General features: G+C 40.2%; 1 protein-coding gene across 1 annotated transcript in view; it reads right to left on the bottom strand.

Annotated features, from left to right (window-relative positions):
• Nucleotides 1-24,660, bottom strand: part of CLINT1 (clathrin interactor 1) — a 93,802-nt gene that overhangs the window by 6,412 nt on the left and 62,730 nt on the right. The window contains exons 6-9 of the mRNA XM_020791329.3: nt 22,844-23,021; nt 13,719-13,953; nt 9,875-9,947; nt 2,349-2,429 (exon numbers count right to left, since the gene is read on the bottom strand). Of these exons, the coding sequence (XP_020646988.3) occupies nt 2,349-2,429; nt 9,875-9,947; nt 13,719-13,953; nt 22,844-23,021 (567 nt within the window). The remainder of the gene's footprint in view (nt 1-2,348; nt 2,430-9,874; nt 9,948-13,718; nt 13,954-22,843; nt 23,022-24,660) is intronic.

Here is a 24,660-nt window from a genome sequence, read left to right as displayed (position 1 = left end):
AGGGCTCTCAATGTAAAGTATAATGCCTTTCCTCCCTACTGGGCAATTGTAACTTAAGTAAACCAATATTAAACCAAATTAGCAATTCCCTGTTCTTCTCTGTCCCTGGACACAACAAAGTATTGCCTAAAGCAAAGCATCTATTTTCTGGGTTAATTTCAGCCTTTTCTCGCTACACATTGCACTGGGAGAGACGAATCATATTCAAATACCATATGAAGTCCTATCAGAGGCAAAATGAGAAACAGAACTGCTTTCCTAAGTTACTGCACATACACAGATCTTTTATTTACTCTTGCTTTATTTTGACAAGCTTCTTGGTCTAGAACAGCTCTTTTATAGCCACTTTCATACTGGCATCAAAGTGAGATCTCTGGCACTACCCCATTTTTAAGATTATGTAGGAAAAGGGTTCCACATCAGAATTAATCTAGGTTCATGCCTACCATCTCTTGTCTTCCAGGTAGTTTCCCAACAGTTTTGTTCCATCCTCTATTCATTTGGATCAAAATTTACTTACAATTTCTACTCAGCTTAACTTTGGACCTATTAAGGGGCTAAAATCCAGCACCATAATTTAAGTTGAATAAGGCTGAAGATGTCATCAGCTGCGGCAGTTTCTTGGAAATTAAAAATTTCCACCTGAGGCACCCTTTGAATCCATTACATGCAGGATGTACAGGGGAGTCTTTTGTTTTTGAAAATCACCATTGGTGGGATGATGTTACTGGCAGCAGTGATTTCTGGCAATTAAAACCTCTCCTTCCTGTGGTCCCGAAGGGCTTCCCCGTGACGAACAGGATCAAGGAAGCCTTGGGAACTTTGGGGGAGATTTTAATTTCTGACAAGCCTCCATAGTCGATATCAGACTGATGTAGTGCAGTGGTTCTTAACCTTTGTTACTTGGATGTTTTTGAACTGCAACTCCCAGAAACCCCAGCCAGCACAGTTGGTGGTGAAGGCTTCTGGGAGTTGCAGTCCAAAACTCCTGAGTAACCCAAGGTTAAGAACCAGTGATGTAGTGCACGTTACACTCCTGGATTTCAGCCTGTGATTTAAAATGATACAAAAATAACTAGTGATTAAAAAAAGAGAAATAAAATAGTTTGTGTCCAGAAATATGGCCACCTGCAAAGTATGTGATGCCAATTAAACGGTACCACATTTTAAAGCTTCTTGAAATCTATCATGTTTTGATTGCCGCTGGACAAAGTTCTGGAGAAAAGGGCCATTATATGGCAGGACCTGCTCCTAAGCTTGGATTGGTAACCAGCAGGTACTGAACCAGTGAGAGGCCAAGAGAGCTAACACCAGGAATCCTGATTTCCCAGAGCCCCTTCCATCTGGAACAAGCTTCCTATAGAAGTTTGCCAGGCAACATACCTATCAATTTTTAGGAGGTATGTAATTTAAATCTGCCTTTCAATGGTGTTTTTAAACAAGGATCTGAAATGTCCAAACTTGTTTTAAATTGTTTAATTCTGTAGGTTTTTAGCTAGTGACAGTGTTTTACTTATTTAACAGTATTGTCAGAAAACCAGCAGTCGTAAGATCGAATCCACGCGATGGAATGAGCGCCTGTTGCTTGTCCCAGCTCCCGGCCAACCTAGCGGTTCGAAAGCATGCAAATGCAAGTAGATAAATAGGGACCACCTTGGTGTGAAGGTGACAGCGTTCCGTGTCTAAGTCACGCTGGCCATGTGACCACGGAAGATTGTCTTCGGACAAACGCTGGCTCTATGGCTTGGAAACGGGGATGAGCACCGCCCCCTAGAGTCGAACACGACTGGACAAAAAATTGTCAAGGGGAACGTTTACCGTTACCTTATTGTATATTGTACTGCTGATTTTAATGTGATTTGTTGTATTGTGAACCATCCGAAGGGTGTTTGCACTATGGGGTGGTATAAAAGCTGAAATAATAAACAAATATTTGAACTTCAAGAAATTGTTGTTGTACAATGATATTTATGTATATTTTATATGGCAACAATGCATGTAGTCAATTCTTTTGGCACGTGTAAGTCAGGTGTCAATGAGTCCCCCACAAGGCTATAAAGACAACTGCCTTACTTTAGGCTGAATTAAGTCTGGTCTAAACATCACAAGAAAACACTTCCATCAGAAAGAGAAAGCTGAGAATCAATGAGAAGTTTTGTTGAAAGGATAAAATCAATGTCCGTCCATTAACAGCCTAATTTTCCTTCCCAACTACAACCCCCTGATATCTGTGCTGGGTGGTTGGTTAGAGCAGATCTGTGGTTTGCAGAAGGAGGAAAAATTGGGGAGGTCTTTTAAAACTGAAAAGAGCAAAGTTGTTATCCTGTTTTCCCTGGAAGGCACTATACCTTGCGATGAAGCACAGGTTGCAGAGGCGGCGGCGGCAGAGTTGAAGTCAGCAAATCCTCCAAAGGGGTCAGTGGAGCCACCTGAAACCAAAGGAATTGGGGGAAAAAAACATTGTTGCGAATTACTGCAGTACCACAATAACTTCATCAATACCTGACTTCACTTCATTCAGTAACACATACATTTTAAAAATGTATCTGAGTTATATAAGAACAAGCCCTCTTGAGGTGTTCAACAAGATCCAAGAAGGGAAATCAGGTTATTTTCCTTTCCCCTGGTATCTTCATGTTTGGAAAAAGATCTACATTAGAATGATAACTTATGTCCTTCCATGACATCTTGTAGGGAACTCCAAGTCTGGCATCCAGGTTCATCTGAATGCAGCTCATTTTCCTGCAAACCTGTCCCTGCAGTGCTACTAAGTGTTGTTGCGAGATCCCCTCAGATCTTACTGTGCCTCTGTGTGAATCTGAGGCATGTGTAACATGCATCTGACTTGTGCTTGGTGCAATGCAAATATCTGGGCACCTCTCATGATCTGCAACATTTTACTGCATAATTTTCTTATACAGTACTATACAATCTGGTATCTACAGTATAAACGTCCTGAGACCCTGGATTGCATTATGTCTGTCTGTCTGTCTGTCTGTCTGTCTGTCTGTCTGTCTGTCTGTCTGTCTGTCTGTCTGTCTGTCTGTCTGTCTGTCTGTCTGTCTGTCTGTCTGTCTCTCTCTCTCTCTCTCTCTCTCTCTCTCTCTATCTATCTATCTATCTATCTATCTATCTATCTATGCAATCATGCCCTTTATGGTCTCCACTGGCCAGTTACAGAGAGTTTTTGTCCCTGTGTTTTTGCCTAATGATACCATTCTGGTCTGCACAATACAACATACATGTAAGACAGCAGTTTAAATCATCAAGAGAAGTAAGCAGGAATTAGTCTAGAAGGCTGACAGCCCGCAGTGGGGACCAGGAAAGAGAAAATCAACACTGGCACAGGACAGAAGCCCAAGCAGCGAACGGAAACCCCTCTAAGCAATACCAATCAAACCTAAATTGAGGCCCATAACAACCCAAGTATTCTGTCCCTCCAATTCATGGAGATAATTGAGGTCAGGCAAATAGAACTACAGTAATACCTAGGTCTACGAAATTAATCCGTCATCCGGCACGTTACGTAATGCGGAAATTATGTAAGTCGGAATGCGGATTGCCATAGCAAAGGGGGTGGCGCTAGAAACCTCCAGGGGTGATGTGTCCTTTTCGTACAACGAAACCCCCCCCCCCCCGCAAAAAACATAAACCGAGGCATTATTTCTTACGGATTTCTGTTCATAAACTGAAAATTATGTAAACTGAGACTACGTAAACTGAGGTACGCCTGTATTCCTCCATATAGTTTGGATACAATTTACCACTTTCACAGTACACAACCAATGGCCTACATCTTACATCACTGTTTCAGTCATACAGCTCTACAAACAACTACAGTAATAATGGTAGAAATATTAAAATGGTAAACATTAAAATAATTACCCCCCAAGGACTAGAGAAAACATACAAATCCCTTTTGTTTGCTAATTCTCTTGCCTTCTATGAAAAATATAGAAAGTCTTCACGCATATTAAACCTGATGTGAATGAGCTGTCTAGGATTTCAGATTCCAGATTCCAAGGCATAAAGCCTACCCTGGTATTCACTTTTAAAGTATGTATGCTTTCTTTCCAGAAGAACATTAACATCCCAGTTGTAACCTACCAATGAATTATTTACTGCAAAATGCAGCATTTTAGCCATTCTTCCCTACAGCATATTTTATACATCAAAATAGAAAAGCTTCACATGATCTATACTTCCGATGTTGCAAGCTAGGAAGTGGCACTCTATGGGTAACGTTTTATTCTAAACAGTGAAATCCCTTTGTAGACGGATGCACCCTCTTGTGTTAACCCTGAAGGGCAAACCAGATGCAATGGCCGCAACTGGGGATGCATTATGTGTCCTGGGCAGGAATGGGACTACAATATGCAAAGATGAGGTCTCAATCCATTCCCATCTTTTTTGAGGGACAGGGAGCGGGAAGTGTCACACTTCTGACGAATAGCACCTTCCTTCCAAAGCTTTTATTTAATCCACCAAGAAAGTCCCCATTTCTTTATTCCTTTCTTTATAAGTGGTGTTTGTTAGTTGGCTTTTGAAGATTACCTTCAGCCTGTTATTGCTTCTTCACAGCCAGCCTCTCTGTAATAAAAGGGTTCAACTTGAGTAATGCATTCAGCAGTCATTTTCTTCCCCAAAACTACTAAAAGAGAGTTGGCCTTAGCTGTTACACTTTGTCCTTAAAAGATTTCACCTCCGAGCAGGCACACCCTTCGAAAGAGTAGCAGCCGCCGCCACTGCTGCTCAATTATTCTGCTTTTAGTGTTTGCGTACATTATATGGGTTACATCACAGCTGCTTAGCCTGCAGTGCTTAGAAACTAGCCAGGTGGGACTGTAACATCTGTGTTGCACTCAAACACCACCAGGGACAGCTTCCAACATCTGGTGCCATTTCTGAATTGTCTTATAGCTGCAAGACATTCTGCTCCATCTGCTGCTCTCAACTCTGTTAATTAAACTAGAACCATCTCCTTTTTAATAAATAGCCAGCAGTAACAAAATGAACAGTTCCCTGTCCTACTAGACATGTACTTGTATTTCTTCTTAATGCTATTTTATTTTTTGCCAATGTTAGGGATGCATGCCCAGCTTTCTGGTGGGAGCATCTTTCTTCAGAACATGTAAGAATCTGTTATCGAGTAGGAACTGTTAACAAGGCTATGACCAGAAACCTCTCAATTTTTACCAAAAGGTAAATACTGTATTTCATAGTCTCATAGCAAAGACACACAGGCTGTTCATTTACCAATTCAGACCCATGAAGCTGAGCTGGAGATTTATGAAGAGCTTCAGTGTGACTTCATTTATTCAATGGCTTGAGGGTGGACAATACATTTAGCTCACCAAAGACAAAATAAACGGAGCTGTTCTTTACCTAGGTTTGGATGCAACTGAGCCCTTCTACTGATAGAATGGCTCTTCAATCCAGTGGAGTCTTCCATGACCAGACAGATAGCAAGGTGATTTTCCCAGATTCCCCCATCTTCTACAGCCCCATGTACTCTCCATAACACTGCACCACAAGTTTCTCCTAACTTTCTGGAGCAGGTCTTAGACACATATAAGGGATTTGAGAAGGAAGGGGGAATCAGCAATAATTGCTTCTCTGCTCTGGACACAAAAGCCTACATGAGATCAAAGGCAAGGAAACCCAACTGCACTGAACCCACAGTGCATGCACTGTGCGAACATGTGCATACACAATGACACAGAAGAAATGAGTAGCAGGCAAGCCAGGCAATCAAAATAAATAATCTCAATCAACTGGTAGAGTAGCACAACAAGCTTATGAAATTTGCCAAACTTAGGTTCTCTAGAGCAGTGGTCCCCGACCCTGGGCCTCCAGATGTTCTTGGACTTCAACTCCCAGAAGCCTTCACCATCACCACTGCTCTAGGGGCTATCATAGGCATATGTATGTATATCTCCAGGGGCCAATTCATCAGATTTAGGGAAGGTAAAACCAACTTTGAAAACAGAGCAAATAGTGGTTTGTAGATTATAACCTTAATTCTTGGAACTACAGCTTTCTCACACCAATTCATTTTCTTAACTAATCATTTTGTTCCACGTCTTTGAAAGGAAGGGCTCAACTTTATAATCCATCCTTTGAATTGTGTCTAATCTGTTCCTCACAATTAGCTGAGAAGTTGAAAGAGTTCATAACAATCATAGCAATATGTTCAGTTTGAATAAAGCTTTCTCATTGAGAACCCAAGACCCTCCAGATGTTTGAACTTCAATTCCCAGAAGCCTCATCAGGCATGGGCAGTGGTAATAGATTATAGGAGTTATAACCCAAAACATCTGGAAGGCCAAAGGTTTCCCATCTGTGCTTTATCTACCATTTAGATAAAATTCTAAGTGGTAAATCTGAAACAAATAATACAACTTCTCTTCCTAGCTTTCATAACAATCATATTGTTTGCCTAACCATGTTACTTGCTTTATTATGAAATGCTTCATACAGATTTTTGAAAGCACACTCTTTGCCTTCTATTTTCTTTACAAAAGAAACCGAAAGTGGTCTTTCAACTTTATGCTTTTTTGCTATGGGTTCATATCTTGTACTGCAAGTAGCATGCTGGTCAAGAAAAGTGACCTGCTTATGAAGGACAGTGCTAATCTTCACAACGTCATCAGCTAGCCTTGAAGACTCCCAAGTGAGACCTGTCGTTATAAATTAACTCCTTCCATCTGCCTCCTTAGGGCATCAGAGACATTATTTGTGGTGGCCAGCTGGTACCATGTCTCATCTCTAGAACACATCCTAAATACTGATGTGGAAATAGGGAGCAAACTCAGTTTCTACCACAGCAAGAACAGGAGAATAATGGACATTAGTCAAACTGTAAACCCAGAAAAGGTTTCTCATTAGCAGGAACATAGCTTGGATGAAAGAGCTACATGTGTTGGTTTCAAAGCAACAGTCTACAAAATTGGGGTCTGTTGTAATACAGACATATAAGGATGGTTGAATTCTTACCCAACCTAATCATGGCAGGGTATGTGTACGTGTATTCCATAGTGCGAATATCCATCGCACTATGGAATGAGGTTTGTGGCTGGGATTTAAGGTATTGGAAGCAGCTTTTGTTTGGTGGGGTAGAAGCCACAATGAATCATCTCCCACAGGCCCCTTGATCTGTTCAGAAGGGTCAAAGCGACAGGACTCCTTCTATTCTCTATACTCTACTACTCTTCCTCTTGCACAGAAACAGTTTTGGAAAACATAAACATAAATTGTATTCCACAATAAACAGACTTCTGGCACTATTTCTCTGCAGGAGTTAAAATATAAAATATTTGCCACCATAGTGTTACAAACAGTCTTTAAGGAGAATTATTTTTAAAAAAACACACCACGGGATTTAAAGAGAATTATGAAATTAAGAACAGAGGTCTCAATACCATCACTACATACAACACATGCAAGCTTATATTAAAAAGGAACATTTAAGTACGCATAGAACTGCACTGTTTATAAATGTTAGAACTCCTATACAAAAATCAACATAGACAAACTGAAATAATTGTACCAGGGGGCAGAGGTGAGTGGTGGCCAGAGGAGATAAGGGAAGATTGCAAATGTAGCAGCAAAGATCCAGCCTGCCTTGCCTCCGGGTCATTACAAACTCCTTTGGTAACTACAGTGGTGCCTCGCATTACGATGTTAATTCGTTCCAGCGAAATCACTGTAGAACGAAAACATCATAATGAGAAATAAAAAAAGCCCTTAGAAACGCATTAAAACCTGATTAATGCGTTCCTATGGGCTTGAAACTTACCGTACAGCGAAGATCCTCCAAAGAATGGCCATTTTCGCTGCCCGTGCAGTGAGGAATCCATCCCAGAAAAGAGCGGGGAGCCATTTTTTTAACCCGGCGGCCATCTTGAAACTGCCGATCAGCTGGCCGAAAATCGTCGTTTTGCGAAAATCAGTTCCTGAAGCAGGGAACCGATCACCGCAAAGCGAAATTCCCCCATTTAAACCATCGTAAAGTGATCGCTTTTGCGATCGCAAAAAGTTCATCGTAATGCGATTTCGGCGTTAAACGGGGCGCTCGTCTTGCAAGGCAACACTGTATACATATTTTTTCTTAATACTGGGACCTTTTATCCACATTTGTTGCCATTTAAAATAATCATATACGCAGGAATCCAGAATACCAAATCATACTAAGAAAAGGCATACAATGCTGTCTTTTATCACCCAGTAGACTGGGAACAGCAAAAAATGCCTCAGCAACGTTTTTAAGTAGCTGCATGTGTTTGTGAGTCTATTGCCTTACAACAGAGTATGACCAGAAATGTCAAAAGTAAAATTAGACACTTTAGATGCAAATAAATTTAACTACCAAACACAATCCTGGATGTGCATCTATATACTTAAAAAAAAAAATCGTATTACCCAATAACCTAATTCTGCCAAACCTTTCTTCATAAAAGCTCACAGCTACAGCTGTGAAAAAAAAACTCTGCAAAGGTCCACAGGAGAGAGAGTGCCCCTGGAGGCTATGTCTGTACAGCCCAATGGTCACCTTTCTGTGGAAATTTGTGAGACACAGAGATCCTCGGGACTCCCATAATGCAACAAGGTGCTTCCTTTCCAAACAGCAACAGTAGAATAGGAACAGAACAGAGGTACAGAGAACTTCTGTAACTCTGGTTTGGGGGGCTTTCATTCCCATAATTCTGCCTGTGAGGTTCTGGGCAAATTATGGGGCTAAAAAGCCTGATTTTCCAAAAGCCCTATCTTTATTAATTGGCCTTTCCCGGGTGATGGCGATAGTTCAGGGAACTCTTTCTGCAAGCAATATCAAAAACTGTCTAGTTGGATTAGAGACATAGTACTATCTGGATACAAACCACCAAGACCATTATGAAACTGATAATGTCCCGAATAGTAAGGCAAGTATGATCTAGAGGTCACTCTTAGCTGAATTTCAGGAAGTGGCAATAACAATGTTGGACCAAGACAGGACTGTTGAAGATGCATCTCCTTGACTCGGGCTCACAAGAATGGAAATGAACCCTCTACCCTGAAGGTCTCTTTTATTATACATGCATAGAACTGTGCCAGGTTTCTACAGCTCCATATCTTTAGAATAGTGATGAAAACACACTATGAGTTGGGGGGGGAGTTCTTCCTTTGGAACTCTCAGCTTTCTCATTTAAGGTTATTGGCCTTCACATGCCCAAACCAACAAAGATGATCCTGCCTTGAAGTTAAACAGTCTGGAGCAGGCACAGGAAATGGAGAAGGTAGTTAACAAAGTTGGATTTGGTTTGGAGAAAAATATCACACTGGTCTGCTTTGCAGAGCAAAACAAAAATAATAATATTCAGTGAGAACCTTCTCTTTGCTTGGCATATGGGCAGGGAGAGAATATCAATTTTAAAGGGAACAAGAGAGATAATATTTCTACCGTCAGGTTGGGTCACCCAACTGTCATTGGACAGACAATGGCAATAAAAACTAGTGAGCTCACTTTTGCTGTATACATTTGATGTGACTTATGAATGCGAGTCATCCATTTTTACCACTGTCTCTCTCACACAATGTGTAACACAAGAGAGCTTTAGAAACTGACTGGATTACATGCTTTTAAAATTAATTATGAATAACACTGCATTCTAGAGTCATCATAGTTCCTGACAGACTGACCGAGCATGTACACTTCTAAAGCATTATTAGTCTATATAATATGGTAATTTGAACGCAGTTCCATGAATTTACGCACAGCTTTATGTTTAAGAGAATCATATCCTTCTCCATGGCTTTACAACATACATTATTTGGTATTTCAGTAAAGACTACACCTCCAGCAATTGCTCAAAGAGAAAATAAAAGGGTAGATTACCTGTTGGGACTGATTGATCAGCACCATCAAACAAAAGATCAACCAGGTCACTGGACGACTTGCTTCCGGGAACCTAAGGACAAACACAATTGCATTATTTGTAGAGATACTGTCTAAAAGAATGTACTATAGGCTGAAATCCTGTTGCACGGTTCCACATGTTCAGTGCAAATCTGTGTAGCATGTACGGTTACTGTAATAGAGTGGGTGGTTCATACCAAAAGCAGCAGCTGTTTTAAAACACTGAAAAAAGTTAGGTCCCAAATAACCAACAGTGAAAATGTAACACAAAAAGTGAGATGCCAGATGATTAAAAGGGAAAACCTAGGCAATCTTTTTCTACCAAGTTATTAAAGTTATTCCCATTTCTTCTCTTGCTATGAGAAATGGAATGTTTTAATGATATGATCCACTGATTAAATATTTTTGTGCACTTCATTTCATAAGGGCATGACGTCCTCATTATTACCGTATTTTTCGCACCATAAGACGCACTTTTTAACCACAAAACGGGTGTGTGTGTGTGTGTGGAAAGTCTGTGCGTCTTATGGAGTGAAGAAAACAGATTATATTTTCCTGTTTTCTTCTCCTAAAAAATTGGTGCGTCTTATGGAAAGGTGCGTCTTATGGAGCGAAAAATACGGTATATGTCTGACTGAATCTCTAGTTTCTATATAGGCTTTCAAAGGATGACAATGGGTGGGAAGTTGCATTTCCTAGAGCACCATGTCGTTTTTAACAATCCATGAAGCTTGGCACAGAATCAAATGCTACTATGGCAAATATACCTGAGGGTTTCTAGAAAACCTGCTCATTACAGTATTACTGATTAAGCAGACAAATAGCTCACTTTCATTTACTTTTAACAAGTTGTTCCAGTAGACATGTTACAAACTTTCATTCTTGGAGAATGCAAGCAGAAAAGTATGCTAAGTGTATCTCTGGATGTAAGAAAATTTGCATTATAACGCAGCTCTGATTATAATAAATGGAGATGGGCCCAAACTGGTTCTTGGTTCATCAGTGTCTATGAAGATGCTATTTTAAAAAAAAACCTGAGTTGGCTCGTGGTACAATTTGGTTTGGGCCCATCTCTAAATGAAGAGGGGGGACTTCCTCTGTAGCTCAGCTACATAGAATGCTCTTCCTCATTGGTTTCCTACGCCATGCCCCCTTGTATGGGCCCCAACACCCACTTTACTTGCTCCAAGTCTCCCCGCCCTTAACTGCCACCATTCCCCCTCCCTATATAATTCCCTATATATAGCTCAACAGGCAACAAAACTGGAAGAAGGCCCCAGATTAGCAGCAGCAGGGAGGAGGAGGCGTTGAGCAAGTAAGGTAGCTGCTGGGGCACATGAAGGGAGACTTTTGGGGTATGCGTGCAACTAAGTGAAATGAAACACCAATGATGAAAAAGTTCCTGTTCCTCCCACAAAACAAACCATGAACTGGCCTATTTTGTGGGTTTCTTGGTTCATGGTTCATTTTGTGCCCATCTCTATTAATGAACAGAATACCTTAGAACATAGGTCGGGAAACAGGGGTGAATTACCCCAAATTGGGTAAAAGTGAAAATTCTGGGGGTAATGAGCAGACTGCTACCCCTCTCCCTCCTTCCCTCCCTCCCTCTCACCCCACCCTCTGCAGCCAAAGCTCAAATTGTAAGCCTACTTCCTTCATTGCAGCAGGGCACTTCTAAGTGCTCCGTTCTTTCAGTAGATCGGGAGATAAGCCTCCCTAATTGGTTACAGCTGGGGATTAGCCCCAGGCAATCAATCAATCTGGGGCTTCTGAACGACGGCTTCCTCCAGAAATGACTGCAAACAAGCAGGAAGATAGAGAGGATCAAGAAGCAAGCAAGGGAAAGGAGGGAAGAAAGGTGCGAGAGACCGAGGACTTCATCAAGCTTATTTAAATGTACAAAATGGAGGGAGAAAATGGAGGGAGGATGGGTGGGTGGGTGGATGGATGTGTGTGTGTGTGTGTGTGAGAGAGAGAGACTTGACTCAAAACTGTGAAAATGAACAGGCAAGCAAAACTTTGAATTAAGGTGGCGGAAAAAGGGTGGCTTTTTAAGGTGCTGTCAAGGTTTATCATTACTTTCCTTCCAAGAAGCAGGCGTCTTTTAATTTCGTGGCTGCTGTCTCCATCATGGAGCCCAAGAAAGTAAAATCTGTCACTGCCTCCATATCTTCCCCTACTATTTGCCAGGAGGTGATGGGACCAGTGGCCATGATCTTAGTTGTTTTGATGTTGAGCTTCAGACTGTTTTTTGCACTCTCCTCTTTCACCCTCATTAAGAGGTTCTTTAATTCCTCCTCACTTTCTGCCATGCTTTTGCGTAGTCAATGAAGCAGAAGTAGATGTTTTTCTGGAACTCTCTGGCTTTCTCCATAATCCAGCGCATGTTAGGAATTGGGTCTCTAGTTCCTCTGCCCCTTCAGAATCCAGCTTGTACTTCTGGGAGTTCTCGGTCCACATACTGCTGAAGCCTACCTTGTAGGATTTTGAGCATAAACTTGCTAGCATGCGAAATGAGTGCAATTGTATAGTAGTTGGAGCATTCTTTGGAACTGCCCTTCTTTGGGATTGGGATGTAGACTGATCTTTTCCAGTCCTCTGGCCACTGCTGAGTTTTCCATTGATGATGATAAAAAAAAGCACACTGGTCCTTTGATATTGGGCTTTGGCACCAGGATGGGTGACCTTTAGCCTGGTTTGTTCCTTTTTGCACACCACACATAGAATGATTAAAGTGGTAGGGAAAGCCCCCCCCCCCCAATTCTGCATTGGCTGTCTCTAGCAAGCATGTCATTGCTAGCACCACTCTGGTGATGATTAAATCCTCTGCGAGCTAGCAAAAATTTAATGCAACTTGCTAGGAACGTTGGACACCTTACTACTCCCTATACCACATCATGGCTGGAGTACGTGTTACAGCAAAATAGTGCACATCTTTATCAAATTTGGTGCATCCTGCTAGTTCGGTACACAGCCTGTGTAGATACAATCATATTTTTAATTCAAATAATGTATGATTTCCTTCCTTTCGAATCAAGGGGGCAATGTCAGCGTATATAAATTTTTTTTTGGGGGGGGGGAAAGGTAAAAAAAGTCCCCTGACCCCTGACTTAGAAAATTGCAACCAATACCTTTTTATGAATTTGCCAACAGTTTCTCCAAATCTAATCCTGGTCAATTCTGGCCTAGGGTTCTGGCTCAGTCTCTTGAGTAGGCTGGTATGTACAGTGGCCAAAAACCTTTTGCTCAGCTACATAGTGTAACTTTTGAAGACAACTTGCCCCAAGTTAAGAAATCATTGTTGAGTTGCATGCTAAGTTACACAATCCTACTTGGTTCTTTTGGACAATCTGGGTCCATGTACCCACACCATGCAAGAAGAAGGACAACACTGCTCCATGTACCCACACCATGCAATTCGTCCAAGACTGGTGAAACCATCTTCCCAATGAACTTTGCAGGTCTTCTTTCTTTTGAAAAGATACATAATTTAATTTTTCCAAAAGACCTATGGCTCAAAATTGGTTTGGAGACTTGTGATACTGCTGAGGAAAGTTATTCCAGCTCATTTTTCATAGGGGAATGGGTGTGATGCACTGAAGGCTGATATTTCCTGACATCTATAAATCATACACATTAATCTGTGAGGTTCATGCCCTTGACTCCAATTTACTATTAATTCATAACCTATTGCTGTTACTAAATTATTCAAATTGTAATCTTGAAAATTCCAGATTTACCTCTTAAAATTGAGGATACCTTTGGTCAGAATGAAAGGAAAGGAGTTGTAGTACTGTGCCTTCAGTTACCCTCCTCCTACCTTTGCTGTAGACTGTGCAGCATTCTGCTCTGGACTTCCTTTATCTCCTGTGTAATGTGCAGCTGCTCCCAAGTCAATGGTTTTGGAAGGATTTGCGGTGCGTTTGTGCCTGGTGGTGGTGGTCTCTGTGGCTTGTGTAATATGGATGTGTTTTGTAGTCACTGTCTCCTCTTCATCTTTGAAATCTCCTTTTGGTGATTTACCTCTTCTAGATCTCTTCTCCTCATCGCTATCACTGAGAAAATAAAAAACAGTAAGAGCTATTCCACAGCCATAAAAAGAAACTAAACAGACTGAAAGTGATGTAGCCGATGTCAAGTAAATCATCTGCTGAAAGGTAAGCCCGTGTCACAGTTTAGGAGCAACACACCAGGCCCCTGTGTTCAGAGACATTATGAGAAGCTATTGTTCCTGGAGTAGTTTGACCCAGTCACATGAAAGGAGGAGCAAAGCTGGGGCAAAAAGGCTGTCTAGCATGCACTTCCATTTTATTCATTCCTATGGAGCCAGGAATCCTGGTTGATTATTATGTGTGAACGTGGCCCACGCAGAACAACTGTTACAGTTTAATCCATTTCTATACCACTCAGCATGCTTAACAATATCTCAAAGCAATAATAAGAATATGGAGAACGATAACGGTGAGTTCAATCAGAAATTAGCTGTGGAAGTTATTTTTTAATACTGCAAGAGCGTAATAAGCCCCCTGATTTAAGAAAGGCTGTCTTGTTATCAGCATGGAGGTGATATCAATTATGGTATACCCTGTGGGTAGCTTTTGTTTTCTACTAACAATAGTTTGCCTATTATTATTATTATTATTATTATTATTATTATTATTATTATTATTATTATTATTATTATTATTATTATTATTATTATTATTATTATTATTATTATTATTATTATTATTATTACTACTACTACTACTACTACTACTACTACTACTACTACTACTACTGCTGCTGCTGCTGCTGCTGCTGCTGCTACTACTACTACTACTTAGTTATGCCTCCTACTTCATCTCTGTATATTATCTACTAAGCCGTAAGGGCTGTTTAATTCATTAAGACCTCTGAACATATACCCAGCATTTCACTTTCTCCTCCATCAGAGATTACATACGCAAAATGATAAGTGGGACTAAGAGCAAGCCAAGTATAAAAAAATAAATCCACCAAGCATTGTTGCAGAGCAATTTCTCTTTGTTTCAAGAGGCTATGTGTAGAAACGCAAGCTCAAACAGCATGATGTAGTGACAATTCTTGAGCACACTGCTTCCATGGCACATAATGCACACTGCCAGATTCCCACGTAATTGTTTTATTTGTTCACTGATTTCCTGCCTTTAAATTCAAAATGCATTTTCAAGGCAGTTTATGCAACAGGTTGTTAACATATAACAATAATAAAATCAACAAACCATTATACAGCATATCCAATAAAACCTCAGAAGAAGAAAGCTAAAAACAGGCAGCCTTAAGAACCCTAAGTTTACATTAATTAAAACTCTATGCAAACAAGGCAGCCATGGACCTGGTGCCTAATACTGAAATGTCAGACAGCGCCCAAACACTAGTGGTGAGGTGACCACCATAGAAAGGACCTTGGCTACTATCTTGGTGGAACAAAAGTCATGGATATAGTCATGGCTGTTTTGGAAGATGCTGGTTGCGCAACCAGCACTACATCAAAAAGCCACAACAAAATCCATGACTGCACAACAAAGAAGCCAGCAGGATGCTTGCCCTTGTCTCTGGCTGGCAACAGCCTAACCAGAGATAGAGCATCTAGAGTGGCCTCTAATAATCACTCTAGTCAATGGACAATATAGGAACATCATACAGAAATCCTAAAGGAACTGTCAACAGCTCAGACCCCAAGAGATTACTAATACCAGCAAAGGATTATGATCCAGACATTCTTCTTGTTTGCGTCACTATCTCCATTCTAAATCCAAGATTAATAATCATAGAACTGCGGAGCTGGAAGGGACCTTATGGATCATCAAGTCCAACCCCTGTCAAGGAGACACAGTGGGGAATCAAACTCCCAACCTCTGGCTCTGCAGCTTGATGCCAAAACTACTGAGCCATCCATCAGATTCAGGTTAGATCTATTTTACTATGTCCAGCACCTGCTTCCCCGTCACAGAAACATGCTTGAATTGGGAATTGTGTCAAGGAAAATTCTAGGCTGGATACACAGTAATTTAAGCCCTCTTGCTTTAGATTATTTAAAGAATGCAAACTTGACTTAAAACCAATCCAGGGTGTTGTACACAACCTTCTGCCCACTGTGCGTGTAATTAGGATACTGCATGCATACATAAATGAATGCAACCCCTTTTGTCAATAAACTTATTTTCCAGCAGTTTGAGACAGAGGTACCGCACTCAGCACAATTAGATCCTGACCTGAATCACTAATAATTGCCATATTTTAAAAAGTTGCACTCACTCCCGTTTAGACCACGGATGCAGTAAAAAGGTGAAATGTGAATGCAAACAAACATATGATTTGAGCATTTCAAAAGTAATGTTCTATATTGCAGAAACAAGAGTTATTACAGAAAGGCAGACAATTAGTTATAGCTCTAATCAGGTGTTACCCTTAAAGATGGAAGGGTTGTGATTGTGTTACCGGTAAGTCTCAACCTCAGTATCCACAACTGACCTGGATTGAATCAGGTATTTGCATGTACTGGAGAAAAAGCTGAAAGGATATTGTAAGCATGTTTGGTTGACCATGCTTATAGTGCTTCACGACTGGGGAAATCATATTTTAAGTACCCGTGATTTTAACCACAGAAACATTGTGAGTGTAGTCAGTTAAACACACTTAAGAGGGTATTTTTGGATTTCTGTACTGAACACATGAGGGCCTAACTGACACCTAGGGGGAGACACAGGCGGTATCTGTCCTCATGCACTCACATCAGTAACAGGCATACCTGCTTTTAGGCTATAATACCTATGCAGATTTAGAATATAAACATAGGATTCTGGCAGCCCTGCTTTTAAAACTGAAGTGGGGACCCTGTCATTCCACCATTTTTTGTTACATGGCAACTCCTGAATATTGGCCTATGGGCTGAAATTCATGGGAATCTGAATCCTACAAGACCTAGAGGTCACGTTTCTTGAAGCAGATAGGAATTCAGAAAAAAAAGTTAACAACTATTAAACTGTTATAGTGAGTTCTTACTGAAACAGACGTTGAGCTCACTAAGTTAATAGAACTGTTAGTCCTTTTATTCACTAACTTTCCCAGCTCTCATTTAAAGTAACAGGTGCTTCTAAAGATGATCTATAAATGAGAAGCACGGCCAGAACACCTGACCCACTGGCAAACGGGTCTTCATGTGGCTAGTTTTGTTGGATTTAAACATGAACAGCTTGGGTGCTAACCAATTGCAGAAAAGAGATTATGCCAAACCTTTGGAATGAAACAAAACACAAATCCACAGGTGGGTAGTAATTTTACTAGACTTCACTATAAATTCACAAGCATATGTGAATTTCTGAATTCTTGAGAAATCATCAAGTGAGATGTTAAAAAACAGGGGAACCATGGAAAGGCAAAAATTATTAAGATGCCACAGCAGTCATTCTGTAAAAGAGTATGCTGTTTCGACCAATTCTAAAATAAGTTTGATTTTTTTAAACATCGTTGTTCTGTCCCTTTGTCAGAAGTGACTTATACAACCCTAATAGAACTTTCATAGTAGGAGAGATATTTACTTTCCCCATTACACCATGTTAGGCAACATTACCATTTTAATGTTACCATCATGCAGTATTACAGATAGTTTTCCCTCAAAAGTATTAATAATGCAATATAATTTTGTAGGAAACTATATATAGGAAATAAATTTTGGTAAACTCACAGAAACAGTAGGACCCCCCTCCTCAATAATTTTTTTTTAAAATGCAAAAAGTAAACTTCAATTTATTTACTGATTTCAAGTAAATCAGTTAGTGCCTACTCTTTCCTAGGAGTTTGCCCACCCCCAAAAACCTCAAATTATCTGGACTTTGGTCTGGTCAACCTATTTATTTATTTATTTATTTATTTATTTATTTATTTATTTATTTATTTATTTATTTATTTATTTATTTATTTATTTATTTATTTATTTATTTATTTATTTATTTATTGGACTTATATACCGCCCCATAGCGCTACAAGCACTCTCCGGGCGGTTTACAATTTTTAATTATACAGGCTACACATTGCCCCCCCCCCAGCAAGCTGGGTACTCATTTTACCGACCTCGGAAGTATGGAAGGCTGAGTCAACCTTGAGCCGGCTACCTGGGATTTGAACCCCAGGTCGTGAGCACAGTTTTAGCTGCAGTACAGCGTTTTAACCACTGCGCCACGATTGCTGATGCATGTAGGGCTTTGTCAGGATTATAGTGGCCCACTTTACTGCAAACACCTCTCTTTTTCCTCATCCCACTGATGCTTACACAGCAGCCAGTATGTACTGATCCGAAGCTATGTAAGCTCTATTCAATGCTTAGTACATTTTCATTCCATGGTACAATCCTGATAAAATGTTATGCCCAATGCACTCATAGAAAAAGAAGTGGAAAAGGAGGCAGGGATCTACACAGTGGTTTATAGCTTCTAAAAAGATCTGAATCAACATTGAAGATCTAGGATTAATGTTGAGTATGCATATATAAGGAAAAGGAGGAAAAAGAAACCCTGCTAGAACTTGAAGCTGTCTACACTCATTTGGGGGCCAAGCCTTTTCCTCTGTATGCTTTGTGGAGATATTTTCATAGAGAAGCAACTGAACCAGCTTGTAGGCACTGCCTGGATGTGTAAGAAGGACATCCACCTTTTCAGGAACCAATATAAGCTGATTTACTCCCTCTAGTGTGCAAGGCCCGGACAGATAGAATTTGGCAGAATGAACTAGAATCATGTTTCTGGAGCAAAGTAAAAGAACAAGACAAGCGTACCCATGGAATCCAATAAAAAAAGGAGGAAAAAAAAATACTTCAGTGCATTAAACATAAACCTTCTCACACACTAAAACCATGAAATAAAAAAGCAATCATATTTAGAGTAAGAGGATGCTGGTAATGGACAACAGAAAGGCAGCACTAATGTATTTCTCTGTTATTATCCTACTGGAAATACAAGGAGGAGGGAAAACCAAGCACCCAACCTAATCTCTTCCCATCACTGCTCAAATTTAAGCACTGCATTTGTAAACCTAAAGATGATACGGTATTTTTGGGAAGGGCTTCATGAGTAATTTATTATCTGGTTGTGGTTTCCCTGGTCAGAGAGTTTCAGAATTGTCTCATATTTCTTTTATTCTTTCTTCAGATTGATTTATGTACAATTATTTTTCTCCATATAACTGGTAATGCCTGTGTTGCTCTTCTAACAACTTCTCTGCTAGTAACCTTCTGAGTATATTATGTATAATCCGAAGTCTGAGTTCAGACTTTTCTTTAATTTTGAATCTTACTGGAAAGTTCCATTTTCATTTTTAGCTTCTTTTGAAAAAGCATAGTTTGTATTTTTTCCCCATACTTGATTTTTTTTTTTAAAAAAGTCTTTTAGGGAAAAAAAATCCCCAAGCATATCAACCAACAAATGCTGAACACACAAGTTAACATTTTTTCAAATTGCATTAAATCACTTTTTGAAAATTTGAGCCTCATGGTACAGTGATTAAACGTACTGCTGCCAAAACATTGCTCACAATCCGGGTTCAATCCCAGGTAGCCAGCTTGAGGTTCACTCAGCCTTCCATCCTTCCAAGATCAGTAAACTGGGGCACCCAGCTTGCTGGGAGGGGAGGCAATGTGTAGCCTGCATAATTAGATTATAAATTGACAAAGAGTGCTTTAAATGCTATGGGGCAGTATATAAGCAGAACACTTTGCTTTTGTTGTTGTTGTTTCTTTGCTTTACATTTTCTTGGGTTGTGGGCAAAAAGAGTATGAGTTGATCAGTTTAATATAACATTTCCATTCCTCTCTCAAAACAATTTTAAACTCCATGTGAAGAGCTTAAGATACTGAAAACTTCCAGCACCTTAATTTTATTTTTATTCTTTCAATACAATGTGGAAAAAACATGAGAGCTCCTACAGCTTTTATCTTATCCCGATGAAATTTATATAAATCGCCCAGAGATGTGTTTATCACTAATCAGCACGTCATACAAGTTAAATAAATAAAAAAATAAATAAAGTTTTCCATAATAATATTTAAAAAACTAAGTATCAGCTTGCTCTGTGGATGATGAAAGTTTGACCTAGTTGCTGAAAGGATAACCTTTGGAGGCAACACAGGTAGCAAAACTTGAAATATAATTTTACTTTCACAGACTGTTAATGGTCATACAAAGAAAATGTCCACTGTACTTTATGAAAGGGTTGGCTAAAAAGAGAGCACCATTATTACAAGTTAAAATGTTTTATCCTTTCTTGCTTAAACTTTCAACAAGATGCAAATAAAAAAGAAGCTTTATTTTAATTTTCTTCCACTCAGCCTCTACAGTCTAAAAACAAACAAGTTACCTCTTAATTATTTCTGTCACTGAGGCAGAATGAGACCAAGGCAGAATACTGCGGACTAATAAAAATATTGCCAGTTTCTGGACTACAGTGTGTAACTTCACCACAGGAAGCAATCTCTGATGTTTTTAACATTTTTCACAAATTATATTAAAATAAAATAAAAGCCTGCCCAGTCGGAATTTTACTAATATTGCTCGTGAATATACTGCTGTGACTTATATTCTGGCCAAACAACTCCACATTCTTTTTGTAGTAAGCAGCTAGAAATGCCATGGGTTGCAAATAACTCCATACATCAGGGTTGCCTCATTTGGATTGTCCTCCAGCCACATGATCATCCTGTATAACAGTGGTCTCCAGCCTTGGGCCTCCAACTCCCAGAAGCCTTCATCACCACCTCTGCTGGCCAGGATTTCTGGAAGCTGAAGTCCAAGAACATCTGGAGGCCCGAGGTTGGGGACCACTGCTGTATAACACAGACTGACTACTCAGATTTACCCGGGAGCTCACAAAGAAGTAAATGGCCATGCCTCTGATCTTGGGTTCCATGGATGTAAAGTGTTCAGTCAAGAATGTGTGAAAAATAAATAAATTTTAAAAGGCAGAAATACAACAGAATCCAAACTATAGCCTACTTCTTTTATGACAAACAGGGACCCTTCTGTTACTTTTGGCATCTGGAAATATCAAGGAGGCCAAAGGATTCCAGAGCAAAATCAGAGGAGAGTCAGCTTCTCGTTACCAATTTCTCCTTGGCATTTTCTGTACACTGTAAGTTGAACACTTCCCAGTCAATGGCCTACAAGACCTTTAGCACTCTCTGCTAGGAAGCCTCTAAATTTATGACCAGAAACATTCACAGACATTTACGTCAATGTTCTCAAACACTATCGTACCTGCTGAATATATGAGTCATGAGGACATTAAGGAAATGAATTAGAGATCTCACTGAATTTTGCCACTAATGGAAAAGGAGATCAATTTTGCGAGTTCTCTGTAGACCCACACACAAATCCCCACCCCCAAAATTGTAGGGCCACGTGTTGCTGTAGGCTGTACGCTCGTCAGCCTCTTCTCCTGGATCAAAGATCTTTCCCAGAAACTGAATGAGCTCTTCAGCACAGAGAAGGACAGCTCTGATTCTAAAACTTCTCTTCCAATTTTTAACATTGATCAGGTGAAGGTTTTATTAAAAAAAACCAACAACATGGTGTGTATGAATGATGTTTGCAAAGTAGAAACACAGAAGATACGACACTGATCCAAATCAAGACATTACACGGCTCCTCATTCCCACTTTTCCATGTGATTTAAGTAAAGACTGAATGACCACCTTTTCATCATCCCACAACTGTGAGAATGACTGAAGGTGAAAGTGAACATTTTCAATTTCACAGATATAAAAGCTGAGCTCCAAACTCATTAGGGGAAGATAGCAGCTCATCAAAAATGTTATTATTGAGACAAACTGTCTAAAAAACTGAAAGTAGATAGCTCAGTGACTTCGGCATCTGGTTGAGGAGTTGGGCATTCAGTTCTTCACTGTGCATCCAAGAGGTGCCAGCCTGTATAGCCTTGGGCAAGCTGCACAGTCCCAGAATGTCCCCAGAAGAAGGGAATGGGAAACTATTTCTGAGTACTGTCTGCTAAGAAAACACTGAAAAGTATCACCATAAGTCAGAATTAACTTGACGGTGAATTATACTGGCCATATAGCTCAGTGGATTAGGCCTCTGGCTGAGGAGCCAGAAAGTGAGATTTTGATTCCCCACTGTGCCTCCTGGGAGAAGAGCCAGCCTGTGTAGTTATGGGTAAGCTGTACAGTCCCAGGGCATCCCAAGAAGGGAATGGTAAACCACTTCAGAGTACTCTCTACTAGAGCTGGGCATGAATTGCTGGTTCAGCATGGTTTGTTTCCCTGCTGTACAGCTGACCCGTGGATTGGTGCCCTGCTTCCTCCAGTGGGCACCCACTTGGTGGCAGTGCCTGGAACCAGTGGTTCATGCCCGTCTCTACCTAGAAAACTCTGTAAAAGGTTGTCATAAGTCAGAATTTACTTGACACTGTGCAATTATAATTTATTACAGGGGTACCTCGCTAAACGATGACCCCGCTAAACAACGAATCCGCATAACGATGACTTTTTGCAATCGCTATAGTGATTCGCAAAACAGCCATTCCTATGGGGAATTTTTGCTGGACGTCGATTAGGTCCATGCTTCGCGAACCATTTGTTCACAAGACAACGATTTTTTCGGCTTCGCAAAATGGATGCCCTGTGTTTTCCGGACCCATGCTTCGCAGGGCTGCCATTTTTACAACTGATCAGCGCTTGCAAAATGGCTTCCCTATGGCGATCTTCGCTGGATGATGAAGTATTTTCCCCATTGGAACGCATTAAACTGGTTTTCAATGCATTCCAATGATGAAAGGGTTTTCACATGACGATGATTTCGCTAAACAGCGATTTTCACGAGATGGATTATCGTCGTCATGCGGGGCACCACTGTATTAGGTTGTAAAAAAGACTGTTAACAGAGCAAATGCTGTGTAACACAGCCGTACTAAAAGTACCTGCATCTTTCTGGAGAGTCATCTCGGTCTTTCCTCCGAAATTTACTGATAGTGTCATCGATTGTACTTCCAATTTTGTCACTCAGCTCACCTAGTTTATCACTAAATGGAAAACCACCTTTGTTTTTATCCCATTCTTCATCCCATTTTGATTTGGGCTCAGTATCATACCTTTCACCTGCAAAATCAAGGAAGAAAGAAAAACAAGCAATTAATCTGACAATGCACACTTTTTTGTTAACATTTTAACTGTACACATACTTTTACCTTAAAGAGTTTTAAAGCAAACAATGTTTATTGTGTTGAATCAACATTACCCAATCAAAGGCCATTAACTGGCATGAAATGCACTCAAGATATAACATTTACAACGATTATACAATCGTAATGTACTACATGTCATCAAAGCTACCAACATGAATTTGACCAAACTCCAGGAGGCAGTGGAAGACAGGAAGGCCTGGCATGCTCTGGTCCATGCAGTCACGAAGAGTTGGATACGACCTAACAACTAAACAACAATGTACCACACAGGATATCAAAATAGTGCCTTAGAGTGCAGAAGCAGGCTGAAAGGCAAGCTTCCCCATACCTACTGGCATGAGTCCTGGCTGTGTGAACTTGTGAGGAATACTGTAAAGCCCTTTCAATATTGTAAGTTTTCAGTATCATACTTTCAGGTAGCTGCTGAAGAAGGCTGAAAACATTTTAGGGACTGCAAATGTTTCCAAATTTTCTGAATACAGAAGGCAGTTATATCAAATCTTTAAAAACAGATATAAAAATGGATATCAATTTTTCTAACCTCAGATTTTAAGAGATCTTCATGAAGTGAAAGTGGAGCAACCGACTATTTCAAGTGTGAGTTAGTACTCATAATTTCTCAACATGCGATATCACTGCCAAAAAAAGTATCCACAGAAACAAAATTTGCTTAATCGCATAGATTTCCAAAACTTCTTACTGGCTGCTAACTGCAAGTGGAAGATGTCACATGTGCTGTCAGACCTGGTTAAGTCTGAATTTTGTTTAGCAATTTAGATTCCTCTGATCAGAATTTTGTTGTATATTTGCACCAGCAGAAGTTACCAGTGCAACTCTCAGTGGTCAAAGCTCAGAAAAACTTTCCGATGTCAGAGGAGGCATTTCCTCTTGCACACTGAGTCACACAGAAAGGGTGTTTACTAGCAAATGCCTATGATGACTTCATATCTTGGGGCAATTTGCACTGATAGTCTACCAGCAGGCACAGCTAAGAGGATCCCCGCCTCTATGTATCTTAAACCAGCTGCATTGTATAAACAGGTAAAACCATATGAGCTAAAATCCTGAAAACTGAAAATTCTACCAGTACAATATCCTCTAGAATCCCTAATAAAATTCCAATTAGGTATGTCAAAATCTTTCAATCTGAGGCAAAGGGTGAGAAATGTATTTCAAATGGAGCCCCCTTCTTCCCAGAGCCAGATTTTATTTTATTTATTTAAAAAATAGGACAAGACCACGTTTTGAGGGTTCCCCAAAACCCCTGGGTCACTCAACACCTGCAGATTCCCTATCTCTGACCTAAGGGGCTATCCTTGGCTCAAAGACATATTAAAGACCTAAGCAAAATCTTCTGCTTTCTGTATAAGGGTCTTACAGTCTGAGCCATAGTCATTTAATCTTCTCTATGGGACTTTCCAGAACAAAGATTGCCATTTAACTCATCTATGGAACTATCCAGGATACAGCGACCTACAGGAATCAAAAGCATGTCACCCATTAATTATAGAGGTGTGTACTATCCAACTGCTTTAATCATACGGAAACTCCAC

The sequence above is a fragment of the Pogona vitticeps genome, chromosome 2 (genome assembly GCF_051106095.1).
Source record: "Pogona vitticeps strain Pit_001003342236 chromosome 2, PviZW2.1, whole genome shotgun sequence".
Lineage (NCBI taxonomy): Eukaryota > Metazoa > Chordata > Lepidosauria > Squamata > Agamidae > Pogona > Pogona vitticeps.
Note: the sequence above shows the minus strand (reverse complement) of the source record. Positions and strands in the feature narration are given on the sequence as shown.